At 47.9% G+C, this 27,733-nt stretch overlaps 1 protein-coding gene across 1 annotated transcript in view; it reads right to left on the bottom strand.

Annotated features, from left to right (window-relative positions):
* Positions 1-483: 483 nt before the first annotated feature.
* SLC5A8 (solute carrier family 5 member 8) overlaps positions 484-27,733 on the bottom strand; it is a 43,570-nt gene continuing 16,320 nt past the window's right edge. Inside the window, exons 9-15 of the mRNA XM_074983972.1 lie at positions 23,880-23,992; positions 18,548-18,615; positions 18,134-18,220; positions 16,550-16,746; positions 14,956-15,059; positions 13,112-13,197; positions 484-2,381 (exon numbers count right to left, since the gene is read on the bottom strand). Of these exons, the coding sequence (XP_074840073.1) occupies positions 2,250-2,381; positions 13,112-13,197; positions 14,956-15,059; positions 16,550-16,746; positions 18,134-18,220; positions 18,548-18,615; positions 23,880-23,992 (787 nt within the window). The 3' untranslated portion in view covers positions 484-2,249. The remainder of the gene's footprint in view (positions 2,382-13,111; positions 13,198-14,955; positions 15,060-16,549; positions 16,747-18,133; positions 18,221-18,547; positions 18,616-23,879; positions 23,993-27,733) is intronic.

The following is a 27,733-nucleotide window of genomic DNA, read 5'->3' as shown; positions in this document are numbered from 1 at the left end:
TACAAATATTGTAGGTGTAAACAGCTGGATGGCTGAAAACACTGGGAGATAGATTCACCCCATCATTTTCTCCAGAGTTGTGGCATCTAACCGTAATTATCAACTATTTTTGAAACTTCCTACTACATAATCCAACCCCTTCTGAGTGTACAGAAGTAGAAAGTAAAGCTAGGCAAAGAACAGATATTATGTGGTTTACTGGCAGTTCTGAAAAATTGATTATGAGATGAGTCACAAATGACATTTTTGACAAACTGAAAGACTTAAAAATTTAGTTTGGGGTCAAAGAAAAAATTAATTTAAATAAAATCTAAATATTTAATTTTTGACTGGATTTTTCAATAAATGTAAAGGTAACTTGGAAGCTAAATGTCATTGCACCTGAAAAATCAAAGTACTTAATTTCAAAATGTTAAAAACAAACCAAATTTTTGAGGCTTTTTTTAATTTTTTGGCAAAAATCAACGTGAATTCACAAAACAGTCCCATGTCACCAAAGTTATGTTTTTCACCAGAAAAAGTGTTTGGGTCAGAAAATGTTGCTCCATTTTAGATTGTTTCTTCCATGAACACCTGTTCAAAATGGGTTTATCCACAAAACTTTCATTTTTAGACGACCTTCCAATGAAAGTAGGTTTTGATGGAAAAAAACTCACCAAGCGCAACCAAACAGCTATTGTTGCTACCTGAAAAGATTGGACGAAGATCCTGAAAGCTGCAGTAGTGGCAGCAGAGCAGCTCTGTTGCTACTTCAACACCTGGTTGGCGGACCTTTCCTCCTACCAAGCTCCCAGCGGAACTCTCCTAGCTTAGCTGCTTTGACTGCACTGAGAAGGAAACGGAGGGAAAGCATGTGATGTTACATCTATCCACTGTTGAATTCCTTGTCTGCACCACTCTCCAATGCTGCTATGAGGAATGACTTTATAAAAACTTAAACAGAAGGAGCTCAGGGCCAGCACTTCTACAGAAAAACATTATACTAGGTAATAGCTCCTTTATTATAAAAACAAAAAAAACTTATGACAGTGCAAGAATGCAAAATATTGACTTCTTCATAGACACAGTACGGAATTGAACAGGAAAGAAAAATAGCACATCATTTTCATAGACACAGCTCTTTTTTAAAAAAAATAAAACTGCAAATTAAGGAGATTGAACATAAGTGTTTTTATAGGAGACCAAACCAATACTGAACACCAATGTTGCAGAGAAACATTGCCTTTAATGTGCCCTATAAAGGCCCTGACAGAACAGGGTGACTATGTTGCCTATGGCAAATACAGGACACTAGCCTTCAGAGATCGGGGGGGGGCTGCTGTTCCAGGTCAGGGCTCCTCAGCAATGGGGGGCAGCTGTACCATAGTGAGGCACCAGGGAGTGGGGGTTCTGCAGCCTCCAGATGAGGGGGAGCAGAAGATGGTGTCTCCACAACCTCCAAGGAGAGGGATGCAAGGGCATAAGGAGGCTGCCCCATGGTGGAGCTCACCAGCAGTGGGACCTGCCTCGGTGGGGTGCCAGGGAGTGGGGCAGCTGCCCAGTAGAGTAGCTCCCTGGCAGCAGGGGCTGCCACCTCGAGACACTGGGTATCAGGGAAGAGGATTCCCACAAACTATGGGACAATTTGCCCATTTTCTTAAAGAAGTCAGAATGCCTGTGAGACGGCTTGAATAAAGGACTGTCCCAGAAAAAACAGGATGGATGGTCACCTTTTGCCTGATTCTGTTTTCACTTTCACCAATGTAAATTAGGAGCCAGTCCATGGCAGTCACTGGAATTATTCAGCTGAGAAAAGCAGCAGGCCTGATACCTTAGAACTGAATGTGTCATTCAGTGGGTTGAGAAAAGCAGATTTTTACCAAGTCAGTCTTGTCTCTTTCTTGCTGGGTTCAGTGGGTATAATCATTGGTGGTAACACAAAACCTTGTCTACATTTGAGTGTGCTTAAAGCCTCCTTGTTCTTAGTTCGCCTTCCCTTTGGTCAGTCGCAAATACATGCCTTTTGGCAGGGCTCCCAGAATATGTGGTGGTATATGTTATGAAGTACCCATTACCTGCCTTTTTCTTAGCACGAATGGGACTTAGATTCCTTAGTTGGAATCAGGCTTACAGGTAACGTCATTCCAATGTGGTGGTAGTGTAGAATTTGGTAAAGATTACAGCACATAGCCACAGGTAGGGTGGGTAACTAACTCTTCATAGAAAAACCAACGATGTCTTTAATACAACATCTACGCTGCCCGCGTAAGTCATACATGGGCACCACTGCCCTTTTCTTTATTTTCTGTGATGTTCATTTCGATGTGGTTGAAAGCAGGATTGTCAGTTCCTTCATCTGGCATGGTGAAAGGTGTCCAATTCAAAACTTGTACTTTCTCATTCTGAAAGAAAGAGTTTATAGTGTGAGGCATGGAATCTCAAATCTCACACAAACATGCATGTGCATGCCTGTACACACACACACACACATACACACACACACACGAACTATTGCCGGTGTCTACTCCTGGAGCCTTCCTCAAAATTAACTCTCATTCCTAATAGTCTTGCTGCACAAGTGACATATACATAGGCCTCATTAGAGTGAGGCAGCAAAGCATATCGCACACCTTGAACATATTTTATACTCCATCCTGTGCCGGCAATACCCTTCTGCATGTATATTAGACAAACTGGACAGTCTCTGCGCCAAAGGATGAATGGACATAAATCCAACATCAGCAATTGGAATACACGTACGTCTTTTGGGGACCACTTTAATGTCCCTGAACATTCATTAAGGGATTTAAAAGCAGCCATTCTTCTACCAAAGAATTTTACCACAGGATTACAGAGGAATTCATTGCCAATTTGGTACATTTAATCTAGGCCTGAACAAAGATCTCAATTAACTTATACATTATACATTACAAGGGCAATTTCTCCACCTTTGATATTCACAGGAATGGGACACATCCTATTTAATTTGCTTCATTAACTGGTCCTACTAGAAAAAAAAAGGCAGTCCTGTAGCATGTGAAAGACTAACAAAATGATTTATTAGGTGGTGAGCTTTCATGAGACAGACCCACTTCTTCAGACCATAGCCATACCAGAACAGACTCGATATTACTGAGTAATATAATATTGGGTAATAATGTTGAGTAATATATAATAATATTTTGTCTGTTCTGGTACGGCTATGGTCTGAAGAAGTGGGTCTGTCTCACGAAAGCTCATCACCTAATAAATTATTTTGTTAGTCTTTAAAATGCTACTGGACTTGCCTTTTTGTTTTGATAGAATACAGACTAATGTGTCTATCCCTCTGTTACTATTGTGGTCCTACTAGGTACAGGTAACCTTCTTCCCGCTGCTGTATAAACCCTGGATTCCATTTTTCTACTCCGTTCATCTGAAGAAGTGGTTCTTACCCATGAAAGCTCATGACCTAATAAATTGGTTAGTCTTAAAGGTGCTACAGGATGGCTTGTTATTTGTGATGCTTCAGACCAACACAGCTACCCCTCTGAACAAGTCACTATTGCCAAAGGAAATGGGGAAGAGTGAGCTCCAGGAAAGGGGCAAAAGAAGCAAAAAGAGGAATGAAAACATATAATATTTCTGACTTATTCCAAGGGAGAACAAGATTAAATAAATAGATTTGTGTAGGCAAGGGCTAATTCTTAGTGAGTGAGGTTTTCAAACCCATCCAAGTGAGAGCTATACATCTAACTCCCATTGACTGTGAATGGTGTGCAAAATTACCTGGTAACCCTTAAGTGAACAGCCAAGCTCGGGCATGTTAGGGTGAATTGCATGGGCACTTGAACAACGCGGTGAGGTACGTGGGGTGGAGGCAGGTTCCAGAGACCCTTTTAAATTGTTATAGGGAAATATGCCTCAACACAAACAGGCTAAACCACTAACCCCACACCAGGAACTGACAAACCAAGTGAATTGGGCAAGTCTAAATCAGTCAGCAACGGAATTTACTGAATTGCTTGCAGACTGCACTATCTGCAGCCCCCCCCCCCCCGCCCCCCCCACTGATCTAAAAGTGACAAACAGGACAAACCTATACAGGAAAGATCCAGAACCTCTGACCTAGCAGCCCAGAGGGCCAGCTGCACACCTTAAAAGGAAAAAATAAGCATGAGATGTATGGTTGTGTAAAATGTGGAGGTTGCTGAGAGGGGCTGCAGGCAAAGCAAAGCAGAAGCAACCAGGATGTGATGTGTCAGGCCTCGGGTGGAGCCAGCAAACAGCAGGACCATAGAGTGGGGCAACAACGTAAGGAGGGGAAGGAACTCCTGAATCCTGGAGAGACCGGACGCTGTCTGCAAAAAGGACTGATCACCCTTCGCCATTCCTCCCACCTGCTCACGAGTTAAACAGAGTAGTGCGTGAATACCTATTGGTACCATGAAGAAATTTGTAACAGTATAGTTTAGATAGCCAGATGCAGTGTTTTGTTGTTTTGTTCCTGCACCTGCTCAGCTGCGTAAGTAAAAGTTAGCATTTGCATTTTTATCTCTGGTTTTCCTTTTAGTACCCTGCCATAGCTATGTGTATTACTGTGTGTATGTCTTTAGTTTCATGAGCCTGTAAGGGTCACGTGTAAAGCTGAGGCAAAGACGCCCCAGAACCCCTGAAAGGGTTTTGACCCAATGACCAGGAAGTTCTGAACGCAAGCTGCCTCAGCTGGGAAGTGTGATCTGCTGAACCTCCGTGTTCTACAGGACAGTTTGTTTGTATCTGTAAGTCAGTATCTGTACGTCACACGCTCCTATTAACCCTAAGTCCTATCCCCTAAAACTTGAAACTCTCACTTCCTGGGGATAGATAACAGCTCTTAGAAATTGGGATAGATAACAGCCAATGAATTCCACCGACCCGTGGGCTGTTTTAGATAACTACTGGGAGTTAGCAAAACCTCAGGGGGTGTTTCTCTTTCTTTTGGGTATAATCCTATTCCTCCTGTTAGCAGTGTGGCATAAGCCATGGCTATAACTACACCAGTTTCGCAATAGCAAAATCTGCACTTCATTAAGCTCATTCTCCCCACCTCCTCGCCGCAAGCTTAGAAGTGCTGGCTTGCGTGCAGCCGCAGCTAACTCTCCGGTACTTTGAAGTGCCCAGGCTACTTTGAAGTCCCTTTACTTTTCAAAATTTTGGGGAGAAGGTTACCTGCCCCTAGTAGGACCAGTTGATAAAGCAAATCAAAATGTTGAGGAGATCCTGAGTGTCTGCTGAAGGCCTGATCCATTCAGTGCCCATTGTAGGCCATGGCAGACTTTCCATTGATCTTTTGATGCTCTGAACTAGGCCTACAGCATACTGGTATAAATCAGCAGTAATTCCACTGACGCTAAGAGAGTTTTACTGGTAAGAGTGGGAGAAAAATGAGACCTATAGTTGCGGATTTTAACTAGGGTACATCTATACTAAGGGTAAGATTGACTCTACTGTGGTCGATCTTCCAGAGTTCAATTTAGCATGCCTAGTAGGAACACGCTAAATAAAACCTGGAGGGTGCCCCTGTCAACCATGGTGGGGCCACACCAGACATTCAACCTAGGGTAGGTCAACTCCAGTCATGCTGTTTTCATAGCTAGAGTTGCATATCTTAGATCCAATTTCTTTTCTAGTGTAGACACCCCCTTAGGACAGAGCAGGCAGAGGTTTGATTGTAGATGGACGGGAAAGCATTCCCAGATGTTCACTGTAACAGAAGCTCTCTAGGTATCTGAGGAGGATGTGTGGGTTTAATCACTTACTTTGATATTGTCATTCAAAATACATCTAACACTTGTTCCCGTCCTTGTCAAACACAACAAGCTACTGTTCTCCTAATCTTGCTGCCTACCTGCATTTCATCAGTGAAAAGGAGCGTTTACTGGCATCTCTGCTTCTGAAAATGCATCTGTTGTACATCTGACTTACAGCTAAACAGAAATCTCCTTATGCTTAAAGTGGATTTGCCAGAATGGAAGGTGCTCATGCTATTTTGTCTCAATAATTAGATACTCACTAATATTAATCAAAACAAAAAGCAGTCAAGTAGCACTTTAAAGACTAGCAAAATAGTTTATTAGGTGAGCTTTCGTGGGACAGACCCACTTCTTTGGACCATTCTGGTCTGGCTATGGTCTGAAGAAGTGGGTCTGTCCCACGAAAGCTCACCTAATAAACTATTTTGCTAGTCTTTAAAGTGCTACTTGACTGCTTTTTGTTTTGATAGTGTACAGACTAGCACGGCTTCCTCTCTGTTAATATTAATCATTTCACCTATTCTCAAACTGGTTTTTAAGCTGGATCCAAGAAGAAAGCATTATTTGGTTTCTGCCATTATGCCTTCATCTGGTGTAAAGTGGTGGAGCTCTGTTGCAGCCATCAGAGCTATGCTGATTTATCCCTGCTGAAGGTCTGGTCCAGTTTCTACATGGACCAATAGCATGTAATGTATTAAAGAAACCTACATCTACTGCAGGAGTGGGCACATACCAGCCTATAGGCCAGATCTGGTTCTTCCGGGTTACCCCTAGTGAGCCACTGCTGCTGTATGTATCTGCACTTCTGCAGGTACAGGTGATCACAGTTCCTGTTGGCTGTGGATTGCAGCTCATGAGAGCTGTGGCAAGCAGCCTGGACTGGGCCAACACTTTGCTCCCACTGGCCAGGAATGGCAGTCCGCAGCCAACAGGAACTGCAATCGCTTGTGCCTGCAGAGGCGCAGGTAAACATAACAGCAGTGGCCTGCCAATGGCTAACTCTGATGAGCCACCATTGTTTTATTACCCAGCCCTGCTCTATTGAATATTTTTAGTAACACAAGGGACTTTCATAGGGGGAAACATCTACAAACTGAATCATCTTAAAAAGACGTTTATCGGCTGTACCTCTAAAATTGTGATTCACTGGTTTTACAACATTGGTGGCCCAGTGGGACTACGCATGTTCCCAAACCTGAGAACCCTGGGCTGGAGCCTGTGGTAAGGGGCCATTTCAGCGGCTGGAGCTCTGAGTGGGGGCCATGGCCAGAGACCTCCAGAGGGGCCACAGACAGGCCAGAGCTGTCAGCAGGGCCGTGGCTGTGGCCAGAGCCCTTGGCAGTGGCAGCAGAGCCCTGGCCAGGTCAGACCCCACAGTCAGCAGCAATGGAGCCAGAGCTGGGGCCAGTGGCAGTGGCTACAACAGCCAGCCTTGAGGCCTAGAGGTGGGGGGCTGGAATCAGAGTGGAGGCTGGCTGGTGGCAAGGGACTTCCTCTGGTCTGGCAAATCTCGTCATTCGGGATCTGTCAGTTCCCAAGGATGCTGGATATGGGAGATCCAACCTGTAGCACGTGGTACACCAAACTACCCTATCACCTCTTAGCCATTCTTGTGAACAGCACGTGCCGAAATTACAGACCTTCCAGGCGATCTGAAGTTTTTTTTAAATCTAATGCTAACAACCATATTGTGAGCTTGCTCCTCCCACTGCTGAGCAGTTATTCTCATTGGCTATTTCTACACAGGCTACTTCCTTTGGAAGTGGCATGCTAATACAGGGAGCGAAAGATGCTAATGAGGCGCGGATGCAAATTCCCCCTGCCTCATTAGCATAATGTCACGTGATTTGGAGTCCAGAAGACCGTTCTTCCGGACTCCAAAACGCCGTACAGAAGCGCAGCCGCCAGGGGGGATTCCAGAAGGAAGTGCTCCTTCCAGAGGCCCCTTCTTCCCAAAAACATTTGGGAAGAAGGGGCTTCCTTCCGGAAGACTCTCCAGGGCTGTGCTTCTGCACGGCGTTTTGGAGTCTGGAAGAACAGTCTTCTGGACTCCAAATCACGTGACATTATGCTAATGAGGTGTGGGGAATTTGCATCCATGCCTCATTAGCATCTTTCATTCCCTGTATTAGCATGCCACTTCTGAAGGAAGTGGCCTGGGTAGAAATGGCCATTGAGCCGACTCCTGGGAGTGAGGGATCGCCTAACTCAATAAAGGCTCCAGGCCAGGTCTGCCTCTGGTGGCAAATGGTATAGTTCCACTCAAGTTGTGAAGTTACAACCATGTAAAACTGCTGAGGGTCTGGCTCTTCTGTTTAAGAGATGTATTTTAGAATGCTGCTCCCCAGTCACTGAAGCTTTTTCTGGTTCATTTTAATACAAGGGGATGGACCACAGTGGCATTGCCAAAGACATCAGCCAACAGACTCAATTTTTTCCTTTAAGAAGTGTTGGTTCTTTAATGAGCATTTGAGAGGTTTGTCTCCAATTTACTTTTTTCTTCCCTTTTTTTTTTTTGTGTGTGTATTCGTGGAGGTGTGTGTAACATGAATCTACAGACTGGGAAATTTTCCTCTTCAAACGGTAGCTGGTCTAATGACCAATATCAGAAATAACCTAGTGAACAGAATTAAACAACAAGAAATTTGGAGTTCAAAAGCACACCTGGTCCTCTTTATACAAGGGTAGCTAGGGAGAGTTCTGGCAGAATCATGCACTCCTGAGAACAGGTATTCTCTCTATTCTGCCACCTGGAAGCCAAATGCCACCTGCTGCAGTAGCCATAGATAGCTGCCTTGTCTATGTCATCTGCCTTATCCTGTTACCACCTCATGCATAGCTGTTGCCTTAAATGAAGTCACATCAGAAAGCATCAATGTCTTTGTGATGGGATGGACTAGGCCCTGAGGCCTGCCTTGTGGCCCTGCTCCAGAAGACAGGTCCTCCAGGCTGCCTAGAGTGGCTGTGTGGGAAGCAACCAATCAGGGCCCACCAGGCTAGTATAAGAATACCTGCATGGCCAGAATGAGATTAGTTCCTTGCTAGAGCAAGAGGAGGGTGTGTGGTGTTCCAAGTTAGTTAATGTGACTCCATCAAGGCCACATCCTGAGGTAAGGGTGAAGAATGTGCTGGTACACAGGGAAACATCTCAGGAAATTGTAGCAGCAATGCAGCTTATTTAAAGGAGCATGGCACAGCTTCTATCTATAGCGTCTCTGGGCTGGGACCCAGAGTAGAGGATAGGCCAGAGTGCTACCAGCCACTGGGGAACTGGCTTGGACTTTGATGGACCCCAAAAGGGGAAATGAATTCTATTAGTCGCACAGCTGAACAGGTATGGCCAGAAAGACAAAGTGTCTCCAAGGATGGAGCCCGGGGTACATGCCCCATACCATGGCCAGGACTGCTTGAAGAACAAGGATAATTTGCAGGAGCCTAAAATGGGCTGAGAGTCCAGAGTACTGTGATAGGCTCTGCTGGATTGATTGATCAAAAGTCATTACTGAGGGCTTTGAGACAGGCCCAGTTGGACTTGTATGCCGGAAAGGTCTTGCTTTGCTCTTTGATTTGCCTTTCTCACACAGTGCATTGCTTGACTGGAATCACTGAAGACCTGCTGAGAATGTAGGCAGGTGCACTCAGCTAGGGGGCAGTCTGGAGAGAAGAGCATACCTGCTTACAGTCACCTACATGACCAGCTGTTCTTATGGGCTGTAGGAAATGAGAAGGTGGGAGAAGGAAAAAGATGTAGTCCCCCAGGAAAAGCACTTGCTTCTGACTCCTACTCTGAAACATTATTGGAGTGTGTGTTACCCCTTAAGGTAGGCGACACAGAGCCAGAAAGTGCTACGCAGCTAGTGGGCAAAATGACCCAGATTCAACTTTTAGCAACATGTAGGAGGATAATAATTATGATTTTGTACATTTATTGTTAGAGGTTAACTTTGTAACCAAATAATTCTATTCTACTATTGCAAAGGTCAAAAGGCGATGGTAATATTTAAATGAACTGTACAGGTAGTGACACCACTCTCTGAATTTCTCAAATATGTGTAGTAAGTGGCATGTAAATGGCTGGAGACAGGCATCTGCCTTATGTTAATCCATGCAGCTAATTACAGGAGACTTTTAGGAACAAGGAGGATACTTCAGAGACATTATTTTTCACCCATGGACGGCCATGTTATCAAGAGGCTTCCCCAGAAACTGTGTAAATATCTCCTGGGACTTGATCCTTTTCATATCAGATCTGCTTATGCTTCACCAGGACGAGCTTAAGCCACAAGACTGAGGTCTCGCGTTCCACACTGGATCACCCAGACGTTGAAAATTGGACTAAACCTATCGTCTCGTTCTGAAAGAACTGCTTGCAGCTCTAGAATTCCCCATCTCTACTAGGAAAGGGACCTAAGAACTGTATGTATATTGCTCTCTTAGCCAATACGCTCTTTTTTAATAAATCTTACCTTAGTTAATAAGAAGTGGTTGTAAGTGTGAATTTGGGTAAGATCTGAAAATTCATTAACTTGGCGGGCAGTATGGCCAATCCTTTGGGACTAGAAAAACTTTTTTTATGATGAACAAGATTTTCAGTTATCTGCTTTGTATTTGATTTGGGTATCTGGGTGGAAGTCCACGGGCTGAGTTGCTTTAAGGGAGCTGTGTTTCTGGCATCGGGGTAACCAGCCTGGTATTGAAGACGCTGTTTTGTTCTGGCTTGGGAAACTTAAAAGCAGGTTGAACCTCTCTGATCTGGGACTCTCTGATCTGCCAAAGCAGATCATGAGTGTTGCTGGACCAGAGAGCCCAGAGAGTTTGACGACTGCAGCTGGCCTTGGAACCAGAAGCCCAGCATCCAGGGCTTGCAGAACCCAGCGGCCAGGATGGAAGCCTGTCCAGATCTGCTGTCAGACTTCAGGAGAGCCAGAAGTCCATCAGCAGAAAGGCTGAACTTGACCTCTCCTGGTCCATCAAACTCCTTCATTCAGGACCGGTCGGGTCCTGAGAGTGCTGGATCAGGTAAGTTCAATGGGTATTAGAATAACAACCAGTTTTGGGGATTGTCCGACCCATTCTTTGCAGCTTCTCCTAATTGAGCAATCTCGTCGTGTTCCCGTACCATCACCCGTGCCCCCCCGACCTCAGCGCATCTGGTGTGCTTTGAGTAATGGTAAAAATAAAAGCCATTTCTTACTGGTGTAGAGAGGGGCACCAGCTAAGGGGAGGGACATGTGACCCTGTATGTGACTCCTACCCACCCCTAGCCAGGGTCCCTACGCTCTCTGCATCCCCTCCCCATGAGCCATCCTGTTTTACCGGGGTGGAGGGAGTGTGCTGTGCCCTCCTCCTGCCATGTGGACAACTTCAGGATGGCTACGTCTACATGTGCACGCTACATCGAAATAGCTTATTTCGATGTAGCGACATCGAAATAGTCTATTTCGATGAATAACGTATACACGTCCTCCAGGGCTGGCAATGTCGACGTTCAACTTCGACATTGGGCAGCACCACATCGAAATAGGCGCTGCAAGGGAACGTCTACACGCCAAAGTAGCACACATCGAAATAAGGGTGCCAGGCACAGCTGCAGACAGGGTCACAGGGCGGACTCAACAGCAAGCCGCTCCCTTAAAGGGCCCCTCCCAGACACAGTTGCACTAAACAACACAAGATCCACAGAGCCGACAGCTGGTTGCAGACCCTGTGCATGCTGCATGGATCCCCAGCTGCTGCAGCAGCAGCCAGAAGCCCTGGGCTAAGGGCTGCTGCACACGGTGACCATAGAGCCCCACAGGGGCTGGAGAGAGAGTGTCTCTCAACCCCTCAGCTGATGGCCGCCATGGCAGACCCCACTATTTTGATGTTGCGGGACACGGATCATCTACACATGCCCTACTTCGACGTTCAACTTCGAAGTAGGGCGCTATTCCCATCCCCCATGGGGTTAGCAACTTCGACGTCTCGCCGCCTAAAGTCGATTTCAACTTCGAAATAGCGCCCAACACGTGTAGCCGTGACGGGCGCTATTTCGAAGTTGGCACCGCTACTTCGAAGTAGCGTGCACGTGTAGACGCGGCCGATATGAGCAGAATGTGGGGCCAATGGGCAGCCCCACGCCAACAGCTCTTTATAGAATCACAGAGTTGGAAGGGACCTCAGGAGGTCATCAAGTCCACCCCCTGCTTAAAGCAGGACCAATCCCAACTAAACCATCCAAGTCAGAGTTTGTCAATCTGGGACTTAAAACCTCTAAGGAAGGAGATTCTACCACCTCCCTAGGTAACACATTCCAGTGCTTCACCATCCTTCTAGTGAAATCGTTTTTTTTCTAATAACCAACTTCTACCTTCTCCACTGCAACCTGAAACCATCACTCCTCCTTCTGTCATCCATCGCCATAGAGAACAGCCTCTCTCCATGCACCCTAGAACCCCCTGTCAGGTAGTTGAAGGCTGCTTTCAACTCCAACTTCAGTGTTTCTTGTGTAGGCTAAATAAGCCCAAATCCCTCAGTCTCTTCTCATGGGCCATGTGCTCCAGCCCCGTGATCATTTTGATTGCCTTCCACTGGACTCTGCCCAATGCATCCACATCCCTTCTGTAATGGGACCAAGAACTGGACATAATACTCCAGATGTGGCTTCACCACCGCTGAATAAAGCGGAATAATCACCTCCCTAGATCAGCTGGCAATGCTCCTTCTAATGCAGCCCAGTATATCATTAGTCTTCTTGGCAACAAGGGCACACTGACTCATATCCAGCTGCTTATCCACTGTAATCCACAGGTCCTTTTCTGCAGACTTGCTGCTCAGCCAGCTTCCAGCTCTGCAGCTGCACTGCCAGCTGCCCTTCCACACAGTCGCAGCAAAGAGGAGCTGCCAGCATTCACCTCCTTTCCCTGCTGTGGGTCCCATGACAGCCTGGCAGTTCAAGGCTCTCCCTGGAACCACAGTGAGGACAGAAGCAGAACCCTTAGCCCTGCCCTCCTGCACAGCTGTGTCTCTGTGTACACCAGGATAGAGCAGGGGGGTGGGCTGAGGGCGGCACAGCAGTCAGCGGAGTAGCACATGAAGAGGTGATTCTTGTGTAGTTTACATGTGCCCTACTGATTAACAAAAACTTGCTGGCACAGTGTACTGGAGCATACCAACATGCTTGCAACACGGGTTTTGCATGGCCAATACTGAATTTTACAGAGGAAGAAACTGAATGGACGAGATCTGGATCAACAAGCAAATGAACACTGAAACAGTCTCTTCAGAAAACGTAACACCCCCCGCCCCGATGTATTTGTCTCTGTGACCCATGAGGACAGAGAGAGGTGAATTAGAGTAATGCACATAGCTATACTTACCGTCTTGGGTTTAGAAAATGAAAAGTTGGACAGAAAGTCCTCTTTGGTCAGCAAGAATTTACGATCTATGTTCTGCTTTATTCCACCTGCAAAATATCCACAGTGTTAAATTCTTATCATTTGCCCTTTAACAAGATAACCCTATTCAACTGGTGAGACTACATCAGAAACCAGATACCTGCTTCCATCCATTTCAGACCCCTGTGCAAAGTCAGGCAGCAAAGGGTTAAGAATACACAGCAGGTAATTGCCCAAACATTGTTTTCATCAGGTTGTATGAGTTGTACATCGATACATGACAGAGGCAAGTGAGGCATCCAACTGGAAGTGCTTCTGGAGCTTGTTGATGCTCTCCAGGATTTAGTTCTTATGACCATACTTGGATTCTGCACACATGGTACCATAGACAAGCAGACATACAAGCTGCAAACCAACCCAACCCAAGGAGGACTATTGCTAAGCAGCCTTCACAATGGCTGGGCCCAGAAGTAACAAAGTGGGCAGGCATGTGACGGATCTGAGTTCGAGGTTCAGGCTCAGTCCTGTGCTTCTCAGACTTCAGCCCTCCGAACCCCTTGGGTAGCAGTTGTCTCATGTCATGCTGCAGTAATTTCTCAGGCTAATGACTCAAGAGCAGCCTTGATAGGCTCAGGGGGGAGCTGTGTCCAGCCTTCCCACATGCTTTGTCTTAAAGCACTGTTGTCATGATGGGAAGTGTTGAGGCAGAAGTGGGGGAAGGAAAATGAGAGCTCCCAGTGGTTCCAGAGTGTTTGAAAAATTCTAAAGAACTCAACAGTGATGCACTTTGCTCTCCTCTACCACTATGTGCAGTAAGTCTAATGGAAACCAGCTTGTTCCCTCTGTTCTAGTATGTGTGGCCTTGGTGAGAGTTCCGAGTTCAGGTCTGGGTCAATTGTAGGTTAGGAGATGGATTGAACTGGGTCTAGGATCCAGCTGCATCAAACCCTCTCACTGGCCGAAAGGGGTGGAGTTGCTGTGGAGATCCCATCAGTTGTGCCTGTGAGGTTTGAGGGGTGGTGGTGGGGATTGCTACATCAAAACTGGATAATAGCCTCATTTTGGACTTTACCTGGAAGAGGTTACCCCATATGAACTTCCAAAAAAAGAGGACACTCCTGAGAGGGAGTGTATCTGTATCAGTATCTACCAACACACATTGTATTAATGTACTACAGCTGATGAGTAGTATAGCTCAAATACCCTAACCTGGAACCAAAATCTGAGGGTTGGAATCTCGAGTTTCAGATCCCAACTGTCATGCCTGTTTGTAGTGTACTAGTAAGCTGTAGCAATCTCTTTCACTAGACTTTTCCTTGGGCAGCTAACATGGCTTCACACCAGAAATGTTTCTGTAAGTGCATTGTTGACCAGTGTCATGAAAATGGGCAGTAAGCGTGCTCAGTAAGCTCATTTCAAATGCTCTGAACTCCTGCAAAGCAAAGCCACTGCTAACCTCATGGAGAAGGACCGATGCTTCTCCTCAGGCAGGGCTAACTACCTGATGGTTGTCTGCTCTTAAACCTCAGCCCCTGCTCAGATTTAATGCTATAGGGGAAATGGATTTCCCCACCACTCCCTCCCTCCTGTCTCCTCAGGTTCAAAAACTGTGGATGTTACTTCCTCACAACTGAAAGGAGAAAGCAGTGGCCCCTTAGGAGAAAAATCATGCCTGGGAAATTTCAGAACAAAAGACAAAGCTGTGAGTGAATGAAACCAGAGAGTGCAAGTACAAGCATAGCAGTCACTGAAACATCTCATACTAGGGACAGTTAATGTTGAAAACAGCTTACACTTGTGTTAACCCAAAACTCTGAAAAAGGTACCTGTTAGGAGGCTGACAATCATTCCCAAGATTAGGGTCCCAAGGGTCCCAAGTGTGCTGAAGTACAGATATGACAACGAATACCAATAATCAGCCAGGACAGGCCTAGGGAAAGGGGATGGAAAACACTTTGTTGAAATCTTCTTCAAAATTCAGACAACCTAAACATGTATAAAATGATGAGCTAAGTGTAAATATTGTAAGAAATGTTTTTTGTTTAAAAAAATGAGCCACCTGCTACCCTCCTGCAGAGCCACTCACCTGGGGTAAAACATGCACTCAAATTCTGAGGTAAATCTGGCAGTGGCAGGCTAGTATGGTGGGCAAAGGGGCCATTGCCAGTAAAACCAGAAGAGCACATGTCTCCATTAGGAAAGCCAGGCAGAACTGAAGAGCCCAGAGAGGAAGAGCCTCTGTGTGGGAGTCTGTGGCAGCATGGCTCCAGGACTGTCACACTGTCTGCACTTTTCACCCCTCTTAATTAGCTGCAAGGGAGGATTGTGACAGAGAAGAGCATGCCACATCCAGCAGCCACAGCTGCCCCATCTCCATGCACCACCAACGGAATGCCAGGCCCATGCCTGGGTAATGCTATCACTTTGTCAGGTGTCTTATTAATGATGGTGCTGTGCACTACATCTCAATTAACATGAGCCCAGTGAACTAGGTTTCAGCTATCTCTGCTTTGAGGCTCTATGCTACAAAGCAGCACCAAGAAAGCAACATACCACCCATTTGGACTCCCCTTTGTAACATGCCATATAAAAAGTATGTGAGCCAACATCTTGAACTGATTATGTATTTGTTCTGATGGCCTTCCAAAAATGACTGGCTAGCAACCATTTGGCACTTACACTGATTAAAATCTGAACTTGCGGAAACTTTGTTTTTCATTTTAGAAATAGTGAATTATTCACTGTTTGTTGGATCTTGAATGTAACTGCTGACCCAGTTATGTCCTGAGACATGAGAGTTGACAGACCTTAGAATTTTCATTCTAACCATTGCCTTTACATCTAATTTAATCATTCTGCTACTCCTTGTCATCATATTTATATCACTATTTTTTTCTTCTTTGGCAGGTGAGTGGGTTGTTTCCTGTACCACACAATACAATGTATGACCATTGGTGGCGGGGGGGAAACATTTCACACCACTACACTTGAATCTTATGATTTTGCAGAATGCATGTAGTTCTGCATTGATCTGCTGCTATTGGAAAAGCTCTTGGTGGAAAATTCACTGAAAACCCTTAATTGCCCTCAAGGTTTACCCTGTTGAGATAGTAAAACAGCACCAATCCTGTTTGTATGAAATAAACACAAGTCCCCTTTGTCTATCCATGTTGCAGAAACAAAACTACTTCCCAGCAAGGCCCATAAGGCTGTAGAACTCTACAGCAGCGATCCAAAGTCCACTGCTTGGCAGAGGGGTTCAATAAATGGAGCCAGTAAGCAAAACACAAAATTCTGCTCCCTTCAATTTATCAGATAAACAAAAGAGTGACGCTTTTTAAAACAACCCAGTTAATCTGCCAACATCCACTTCTCTTTAAATCGAGTGACGGTGCAAGATGCGACTGATTCGCTACATACCTTTCCGTGGCTTGCAGGTGTACCAAGGTTGTTAAAGTTGGCACTTCGGTCATTGCAGTCCAGTTGCTACTTATGTTACAGCCTGCAGTTGTGAGGTTTAAGGGCATAGTTCTCTCAGGGAGTGGAGGGTAAATCTGAGCCCCAATGCCAACCCAGAGTGAGAGAGTAAAGCCCCCAGTGAGACCTATAAAGGCACCCTGGAAAACAAAGTAAAACTGGGTTGCAATGTAAAGCAAAAAAACACATGAAGGTTGACAAGTAATAGAATTTTCAGATAGCAGAGGCCTAATTTCCAAACCTGACTAAAATGGGAGCTATTAGAAGGTGCTGAAAAATACAGGTTTTAATCTAACTTTAGGAACTAATATCTGGAATTCTTAGCTTGTAATTTTTGGAAAAGACTTCTATCAGGTGGAAACTAAGGATGCAGAAGCCTTTATTTTATTTTATTTGAATAGAATGTCATAACACCTTTGAGCAAATGCATAAATTCACAGTCTGTGTCTCCCTGCCCCCTGTATTCCATCTGCAATAGGAGAAATTGCTTTAGAGACAAATGCTTTTACCTTTCCTAATGATATGAACTCTCTCCAAGATCTGAACAATGAATTAAATTCAGCTTTCAGGCACTTTAGCTGCAGCCAGTTATACTAGAAATCCTGACCACTGAACCCTTTACACTACCACTCCTAATTTTTTTAAAACCACTTTTTTTTATTTAGAAAATGTTCCTAGCATAAACAAGGACTAACTGAGAATTTATTTGGGATTTGATACTGTGTTGACCTTGCCCTGGTTCTCTGAACAGGGGTGACTCTGGTCATCATTCATTAAGGTCCACAGAGATATTCCAAATACAAAAGTAAATGATGTTTGATGTTAGACTCCTAACTCACAGGTGTCCAGATAACTATGTTTCACTTCTCCCCTGCTCTCATGGCTTCTTGCTACAAACACCAAAATCTTAGACTTTATGAACTCCAGAGAATACCTCTTTTCAGGGTGTCTTCATTTAGGAACACCTTGTGTAACTCACAACAAAAAAGCAGTCAAGTAGCACTTTAAAGACTAACAAAATAATTTATTAGGTGAGCTTTCGTGGGACAGATGTGATTCACAGAGAATATTTACTTTTTCTTCAAATCTATGGGTGTACACATGTGCACACATGTACATTTTAGACAAGGCTGATGAAAATGAAAATTCAATTTGCATCCATAATTATGGAGGGAGTATTGCCCTGCCACAAAGTAACAACATACCCCTCTTTTAGTAGGCTGTTTACAGCACAATACTGTAGTACTGATTTTGCAGCATTGTGCAGAGACAAATCTCTGCCTTAGCCAGAGGAAACAAAGAGAAAATAAGTGACTAGTGAATCTTATCATTTTTAACCATCTTTTTCAAACTAAACCACTAGCCTTGTGACCTAACTATTGGGTAAGTGTTTCTGAGGGAGAAAGAGTATGTATGGAAAGAGGCCTATCTAAAATATTTCCCAAGAGCCTAAAAAAAATTAATACAGGGGATGGGGGGGAAAGACTGTTGTATTTTCAATCATCAGTATGTACAACTTGTACTTACAATGGGGTTTGCCCAGGGGCAGAGGATTCCCAAAGAAAACAGTCCCAGAATAGGTCCGCCAATCATGCCAAAAATACTGAGAGCCGCCTGAGGAAGAAAATGAAGTTGTGGATCAAGTATCGCACAGCAAAGCCAAACGCTGCAACATGATGCCAAGAGGGTGGCGAAAGAAATGAAATATCTGCACTCAGGGGTTTAAGGCAGCTCCAGGCCAGATCCTCATTGATGTAAACTGGTGTAGCTCCACTGTTGAACTACATCATATTACACCAGCTAAGGAGTCAGGCCTAGAATTTCCAAGGTAAATACTTATTAAAGGGTGAAAATTAATCACCTTACAGCAACAAGTGATTGCTCTTTTGAATCATTTTGTCCAGCCAATGAAACAGAGGTGAAAAGCACTTAAACACGCACCTGTAACAAGCTGCCCAGAAGGGATGCCACACCAGCCATGGCAATGCACACGCCTCCAAAAAAAAGACCTAAATGGGTGAGAGAGACAAATGTATGCATTTAAAACACTACTGAGCAGTTTCCCTCTAGCCCAGTACTACTACTAGCAAAGCCCAAAAATGCATGGCAGCTGGGATTATCTCTGAGACTGTGTCACCTCAGGAGGGGAGCATGCAAACATGACAAATCCTTTGAGACTATGCGGTCACTGAAGATTAGTTGAAAGCTTAGATCTTAAAAAAAAGTTGGGGTTAGTAGTGAGAATAAGAAGCACAGCATGAATCACCTATATTCCCCTTCTAATCCTCTGCACAAACACTTTTTATTTGAAGAGCAGATTGTCCTTCCCATTGGTGTTTTGTACCAGTGAAAACACCCTTAAATTATTGGAGTTCCCTGGCTAAGACTATCCCATACAGACAGACTAACCAAATGAAGTTTCTTCCTCCCAGGTTCCCTAATGCTGCATCATCACTTTATTTACATCCATCACCCACACAGCTGTACTATCAGAGGTGAGGCAGTTATCAGAGTTCAATCCTGGAGTCCTCTCCATTCCCATAGCAAACAAGAGTTGGCATCACATTATTAATAATGCAGAAGAACCCACATTATGTTGTAACACTGAGGCTGTGTCTACACTACAAAGAAATTTCGAAAGGGGGAACATCGAAAAAGAAAATCAAAATAAGAGATTTCGAAATAGCGCGGCTACACACACAAAACGGATCTCTGTACCGATCCGCTATTTCGAAAGAACACCCTCCATTTTTCGAAAGAGAGCGTCCACACTAGAAAATGGGCTATTTCGAAATAAGCAGCCGGGAAACATCACGCACGGGGTCACTTGGCTGACAAGCCCTTCCGGGTCACACAGCCAGCAGTGCCCTTAAGGGGCCCCTCCCAAACACATCCACCCTGCACACACAGAGCCCAGCAGAGCAGTACACAGCACTGCGTGGACTGTGCACCCAGAACCAAGAGGAGATTGGAGCAGCAGCTGTCAGAGTCTGACGCTGGCACCGTCACTAGGACCCAGGCAGTCATCGCCATCCTGGGCTTGGTGGATGCCCTGGAGCCCACCTTCCCACCCACACGTGTCCTGCAGGCCCTGCCAAGGGGGCAGCCACCGCTCCCCATCCCCCGTCCCCCACGGCGCCTCTGGAGCCACCCTAGCAGTGGGGACTGGTGGGAGAGGCTGGTCCTGGGCCAGTGGGACGACGAAAGGTGGCTCGCCAACTTCAGGATGATGAGGCCGACATTCATGGAGCTGTGTCAGTGGCTCTCACCCACCCTGCAGCACATGGACACCCACATGCGGCCCGCGCTCCCAGTCGAGAAGCGTGTGGGGATTGCCCTGTGGAAGCTGGCCACCCCGGACAGCCATCCGTCAGTAGGGCACCAATTCGGGGTGGGCAAGGCCACCGTGGGAGCCGTCCTTCTGGAGGTAAGTCAGACAAGGGCCCCACACCCTCCCCAGGAAGGGGCAGGGGCCCCCGGGTGAGGGGCCTGCAGGGGCAGGGGACAGGGGCCCCCGGGTGGGGGGCCTGCAGGGGCAGAGGGCCCCTGGGTGAGGGGCCTGCAGGGGCAGGGGGGCCCCCCCGATGCGCAGGCCCACATGTCATTGCCTCCCTACAGGTGGTCGAGCCCATCAACCACCTCCTCCTGCGGAGGGTCGTCAGCCTCGGCAACTTGGACGATGCCATGGCGGGATTCGCAGCCTTCAGATTCCCAAACTGCTTCGGCGTGCTCGATGGCATGCACATTGCTATCCGCACCCCAGACCATAGTGCAGGACGCTATATAAACCGCAAGGGGTACCACTCGGTGGTGCTCCAAGCTCTGGTAGATGCCCGGGGCTGGTTTACTGACATCTGCGTTGGCTGGTCCAGTTGAGCCCATGACGCGCGGGTATTCTGCAACTCCTGGCTGGGGCGGCGCATGGAGGACGGCACCTACATCCCTGCCCAGGAGCTCCCCGTGGGAGACACAACAATGCCACCCTGTATAGTAGCCGATGGGGCGTACCCATTAAAGCCGTGGCTGATGCGCCCCTACACTGGGCACACCACCGCCAGCCAGGACATTTCTAACGCCTGCTTGAACCAGGCTCGCAACACTGTTGAGCGGGCCTTCGGACACCTCAAGGGGCGTTTCCGATGCCTCGCGCGGGACGTGGGCCTGCACAACGACCCCGGGGTGGTTGCAGCCTGTTGCGTGCTGCACAATGTGGCAGAGGGCAAGCGGAGCGCTACATGCCCGGATGGGCTGTGGACAGCGGCCCTGGCTATGAGCAGCCACCCACAGCCCCATGCCACCAGGCACAGCGTGAAGGGGTTAGGGTCCGGGAAGCCCTCCGGGAGGCCTTCGATCAGGATCCATGCTGACCCCCACCTGGCACATGGCTCACACTCACCCTGCAGCATGGCCCCCTGCGCACACACAGGGGACACTGGGATGCACAAAAAGGTTTATTAACGGGGGACTAACTATGTAAATAAATGGCTGTTAAACAATGGTGTGGGGTCTTCCTACTGGGGCTAAATATGGGGGGAACAGGGGGAGAACTAGATACAATGGGGCAGGGGCAGGCTCCCATGGCCGGGGCCACAGGCATGGGCAGGCCTAGTCCCCCACAGGGGTGGAGGGGCGAGATCCCCAGCGGGTACAGGTGTCCCTGCCGCCCCTGGTGCAGGGGCCCTGTCAGAGCCGGGAGGGGGCTGGAAGGATGGGGAGGTAGGGTCATTCAGGGGCTGAAGAACAGGGTGGGCTGGGTGAGGCAGGGCAGGGGTGGGGGTTGGGGGGGCCAGGAAGGGGATCCCTCTCCTTGCTGGCACTGGCGACCAGCCAGCTGGCCAGGGCAAGACGGGCGGATGGTCTGAGGGTGGGTGGGATGAGGGCAATGTGTTTGGGGGCAGCAGTGAGAGTGGGTTCAGGGGCAGCAGGGGGAGTGGGTGGGGGGGCCGGCTGGGGGGCCAGCTGTCGGAGGGCTGCAACCGCCTCAGACCAGACCTCCCTCCGTCAGGCCCTGTCCTGCCTCCGCCAGGCCCTCTCCTCCCGCTCCCTGAGCAGCCACTCCTGGAGCACTGCAGTCTGCTCCCGGATGGCTGCAGTGTAGGCCTCTGCCGCCTCCTGGTGGTCGTAGCGCCGCTGGTGTCGAGCTGTCTGGGTCTGGGCAGGTGGCACCCGGGGCAATGGGGAGGAGGGCTCTCTGGCTCCGTCCGAGGGTGGCACGGATGTGGTCCAGCCCTCAGAGGATGATGCTGTGGAGACACAAGGGGAGAGTGGCCAACCACCAGTGCTGTCGCCCAGGACCGGGGTCTCTACCTGCGCCATCCCCAGGCCATCCCCCGAGGTGGTGCCTCCCTTGCCGACCCCACTTGGGGTTCCTGTGTGCCTGACAGGACCTTGTCTGTGGGGCAATTGCTGGCTGCGCCCTGGCCCCCACATCCCTCCCCGGTCGGGCAGGCTAGGGTGCTGTCCATGGGTGCAGGTGCTGGATGGCGCCATGCTTGGGTCTGGGACGGGGCAGGGTACGGTGGGATAGGTCCCCCCACCCAGGCCACCTGATCCACCTGTCACCTACCTGGACCTCTGGAGAACAGGTGTGGGGACACCAGCCTCAAGGGCACCTGGCTGCAGGTCTCGGAGCTCACTGTGATGAGTAACGGGCCCCCCTCATCTGAGTCGCTCCCGGTCCCCGCAAGTGTGGTCTGGCTGGAAGGTCCCAGCTGCTCCAGTGGGTCTATCTCCCGGTCGGGGTCTGGGTCACCTGTGTCCACCTGCACTGACGGCTCTGGGACATCCTTTGGGCCGAGCAGCTGTTGCAGGACCCAGTAGTGTGGGCACCTTGAGCCGGCCCTGGCCCCCGATCGGCTGTGGGCATCCTTGGCCCGGCTGTAGGCCTGCCTGTGCTCCTGAACTTTGGAGCGGACCTGAGCAGCCGTGTGCTCGGGGTGTCCCTGCTTCCGCAGCCCCAGGGACAGCCGCTCAAAGGCAGCTGCATTGCGGGGCCTCCCTGTGCTGTGAAGCAGCACCTCCTCCTCCGCCCAGAGGCCAAGGAGATCTTTCACCTCGGCCTCGGTCTAGGACGGGCCCCTCCTTCCCTGGCCCTGGCTCTCCTCCGGTGACGCCTTGGGTGGGGAAGAGGGGGCCTCCTGGGGTGCCCCAGAGTGCGGGGGGCTCGCCATCCCCCTGATGGGCTGGGTGGCACGGCCGTCTGGCTGCTGGAGCGTGTATAGGGCTGAGCTCGTGCTTCTTGAGCCCTAGGCACGCTCTCAGCTTCCTGCACAGGGTCTCCAGAGCCTTGCGGCTTTAGGGGGCTGGCCCAGGGACCATAGAGCTCCGCCGGTGCTTGCTAGCACGTCTCCTGCGATCCCTGGAGCCGCTGCCATGGCGGACCCGCAATTTTGAAATTGCAGGCCACGGAGCATCTACACATGCCCTATTTTTAAATTTTATTTTGAAAGGGGCCGCTCTTTCCAATCCCGGATGGGAAGAGCGATTTCGAAATTAGGACCCATTTTCGCCGAAAGCAATTTCAAAAGAGGCTGTTGAGCATGTAGATGCTCTGCAGCCTCTTTCAAAATTGAGGCCCCTTTCGAAATTAATTTCGAAATAGAGTGCTAGTGTAGACGCACCCTGAGAGTGGCACTGGTGTGCTCACTGGCAGTCATTTCAGCATACAACAAAGAAATTGGCTGTACTCTTCTATCCGTTACTAAGCTAATTATAGCAAAGAGACAGGTTAACTTTTTCCAGCAAACTATCTGGGGCATGGTGGGCCAAATTCTGAGTATGGCTGTTTGGAAGCATTGAACAGATTGAGAGCTTCGGGCTATATGGTAGTGGTAATGAATCCTCAGACTTTCTAGCAAGAGGGTGTGATGCAGTACCTTTCCACACCAATGTACCCTGCCAAATATTTCCATGTTCAGGTGACTAGTTACAAAATTCCATTCCATGCCCCTGTCTTCTGACTGATGGAATGAAAATAACACCCGTTTCAAACCCAAACCCTTCTGTTGTTCTGTGTTAGGAATCTAGACTGACCAAAGCTACAACATATCTTCCCTACTTAAAGATCAAACAGGATGCTCTTCCTCATACTCATGTTAAATAGCTGCTCCCCATCCGAAAACTCTTAGCCTGATTCTGATCTCACAAAGGTTTGTGCTGATGTAACCCCATTGACGTGAATTAAGTAGCTCCTGATTTACACTCTTTTGAGTGAGATCTGAACCAAGCTCTCTGTCTTTAGAGTGGAAGTGGAAAACATCCCTCACAAACTTACTCATCCCCTTGGAAATCCAAGACAGTTTCTTTTCGGAGAGGGAGCTGAAGTAAGGTTTAATGAGATCCTCAACAGTCACAGCCGCTAAAGCATTGATGCTGGAAGACACTGTGCTACAGATGACAAAATATAAAATATTTTTTAATGTTAGGAACTGAGATTACAAACTCTTAACAGAGACAATGGCAGGGAGAGACACTGCAACAGTATCTCAGACTTTATGTAGCTGTAACTATTGTATATGTTGAAATTGATATTAGTAACAGCAATAAACCTGAGAGTACTAACCTACACTTTGCAACTGCTTAGCACAGTTGTTCGCAGAGAGGATAAATTCGTGTTTTAACTTAACAAGCTAAATTGGTATTTTAAAACTTTATAATGAATTCTTTAATAGGTATAGCATACTTTGGGGGAGGTACATGTCAGCTGATGGACGTACATTGCATGGCATTTCAATGACTACTTTGGATGCACTCCATAGGCTCAGGCCAAAAAGTGGCATCTAAAGCCAGGAACTTAAATCCACATTCAGATAAGTGGACTTATTTTCAAATGCTGGGTATAGATTGAACCTCTCTCATCTGACACCCATATGACCTGATTGGTGCTGAACGAGAAAATTTGCCAGAACAAGGAAGGTCAGTATTGCCTAGCAGCATTACCAACACTTCCACTGCTTACTGGGCTCCTAGAAAACATTTAGGGGTAAATTACAGCTAAATAACAGCACAGAACACTGAGAGCCAGGACCTGTGGCTGTAAATGAACTTTATGGGGCCAGGGGAAATCTGGTCACACCCATGAAAAGTGGTTGTCCAGCTATCTAAAATTGTGGCAGATTACAGACGCTGCCAGGGGAGAGTTTTGTATTAGAGAGGTTCAACCTGAACCTGACACTTTTGAAAATTAGCTACTTTTCCCAAGTGCCTAGATGTAGATTTGGGAGCCTAATTTTGGGCACTTATTTCTTAAAAATCTTGGCCTAAAGCTTAAAAAGGACATACTTATATTGTGGATGGACAAATGATATGCCCTGGCTCAGACCACAGGTCACACAAACTATGCAGCTTTATGCACTGGTTGGTTAATTATCAGCTCCAGTGAGCATTTAATAGACTTTGAGGGAACCACTTGTCCAAAACACTTGAAACATCAGTTCCCTCTCCTGAGAGCAGCTCAAGGTACTGTTGAATAACTCTGAACGGGCTGGATCACATGAACAAGTATCAAATTTTCCTTACAGAGAACCGTGCCACACTGCCTACTAATTCTTGTGGCACCACCATTGGCCAAAGTCAGGCAAGATAAACTAGTTAACCAAATTCAAGTAGAACACTGGTAATACAATGCAGTAAGGTCTCAGATTACGCGAGCCCAGAGTATGTGACCCTGCTCTTCCGTGGCTTACCCCCGATTCCTACAGTAAACCCTGGAAATGCATGATTTCCAGTTGTGCTTAACTCGCTGCCCCCCCCCGGCTCTGGCTCTGCCCCCACAGCTCCACATGGCCCCAGCTCAGCCCCCTCCCCACCCCCAGCTCTGCTCACCACCTGCACATAGCTCCTGCTCACCCCCTCCACCCCTGCCTCTGGCTTTAGCTCACCACCCCTCAGGTGTGACTCCAGCTCAACCTCCCTGGCCCCAGTTGAAACTCCCACCCCCCCGCCAGCCCACCACCCGCGCTTGGCTCCAGCTCAGCCCCCACACCCACATCCAGCTCTGGCTCCAACTCACCACCCCTCATGTATAGCTCCGGCTCGATCCATGCCCCCACGCCCTGGTTCAAGCACCCCATGTGCGGCCCCAGTTCCATCCTCCCACCCTGGTTTAAACCCCCCATGTGCAGCTCCGGTTCCGTCCTCCTGCCCCGGTTCAAACCCCCCACGCTCCAGTTCAAAACCCCCACATGTGTCCCTGGTTCAAACCCCCACAGGCTGGCTCACCATCCGAGCAGGGCTCTGTCTCAGCTTCACCCCTCACTCACCTGCAGCCCTAACCCACCCCAGGCTTAGCCCCCTCCTGCCTCCCATGGCCCCAACCCACTGCCAAGCTTAACCCTCCCCAACTGCAGCCCCACTCAAGGACTTACCTTTTTGCTGCTTCCCCAGCTGCAGAATGTGTGCTCCCCCGGGGAAAAAGCTGGACCCCCACTTACACTAAATCCGGGTTACACGAGGGTGCGTGGAATGGAACCCTCGTGTAACTCAAGGGTCTACTGTAACACTTTTCCCTTCTGCAACCTCTGCCATTTAAGGATCTTAAGGCACTTCAGGTACAGGAATGTATTAAGGTCAGACAGCATTATTTTTGTCTTCCCCAGCTAGTCCAGTATCTGGCCTCCTGCAATGGTCCAGCCACCATGCTTCTCTGAACTAACAAAATGCCCATCACCTACAATCCACAGATTGTGCCATGTCATAGGGTATGTCTACAGTACGGGGACGATCAACCCAGCCCGGGTCAATCTTCTGAAGTTCCATTTTGTGCGCCTAGTAGAGACACACGAAATCGAACTATCTGGGGTCAACAGTCAACCCCTGTACTCCTCAATATTGCGAGGAGTAAGGAAGATCAATGAGAGAGTTTCTCCATCTATGTAGACAGCCAGGTAAGTCCATTGCAGATAAGTCAATTCTAGCGAAACAAATGCGATAGCTACAACTGTGTATCTGCAATTGACTTAACTCCCTAGTGTAGACCAAACCTGACATTTTTATTACGTTATGCTCACAAGCAATCAGCTCACTCCCCCCAAAGTGTGACAACGTATTGCTTTGATCAGCATGTTAATTTACATATCTGCAGTTAGGAGTGACAAAATTATCCAACCACAGCATTATACCAGTTGCTCTGGGTGTCCTGCTATAGATAAGGCTGTTAACAGTTTCCATTCTAACCCTTGATTTTTTGCATAAGCAAGATTATCCAAAACATTCACATTAAGGTCTGAAATGTTCCAGAGTAGGTTGCTGCCAGCAGTATACAACTTTGAAAACGAAAGCAAAAATCTTTCCAGAGGTTTTTCAATTATCAGAAAGTCAGAAATGCATCTTACCATCACCATTTAAAAAAACATATTCTGACAATTTTCACGGGATTGACTCAGAATCCCATTTTTCTAAATTACAAACACTAGAGCTGTGTCTACTCCACAGAGTTCTGTTGACAGAAGTTACTGTTGACAGATATTTCCCGACAGAACTTCTGTCGACAGAACACGTCCACACCTAATGCAGGCTTCCCCTGTCAACACCCTCTGTTGACAGACAGCAGCCAGACTGCCCAGCCCTCTGTCAACAGAACAACCAACCAGAAGCTCTGCAAGCAAGGCAGCCCAGTGAACCAGAAGCCCTTTCTGTCAACAGAGGGCTCCCCTCTTCTACCTTCCCTGCCTCCCCGGAGCATCTACACTATTTTTTGTTGACAGAATCTGTTGACAGAGGCACTGTGCCTCATAGGCTACGTCTACACGTGCCCCAAACTTCGCAATGGCCACGCAAATAGCCATTTCGAAGTTTACTAATGAAGCACTGAAATGCATATTCAGCGCTTCGTTAGCATGCGGGCGGCAGCAGCGCTTCGAAATTGACGTGGCTTGCCGCCGCGCATCTCGTCCAGACGGGGCTCCTTTTCGAAAGGACCCCGCCTACTTTGAAGTCCCCTTATTCCCAAATAAGTCCCCCCAAATAAGGGGACTTCGAAGTAGGCGGGGTCCTTTCGAAAAGGAGCCCCGTCTGGACGAGACGCACGGCAGCAAGCCGCGTCAATTTCGAAGCACCACTGCCGCCCGCATGCTAACGAAGCGCTGAATATGCATTTCAGCCCTTCATTAGTAAACTTCGAAATGGCCA

This window comes from Carettochelys insculpta, chromosome 1 (genome assembly GCF_033958435.1).
Source record: "Carettochelys insculpta isolate YL-2023 chromosome 1, ASM3395843v1, whole genome shotgun sequence".
NCBI classification, from domain to species: domain Eukaryota; kingdom Metazoa; phylum Chordata; order Testudines; family Carettochelyidae; genus Carettochelys; species Carettochelys insculpta.
Note: the sequence above shows the minus strand (reverse complement) of the source record. Positions and strands in the feature narration are given on the sequence as shown.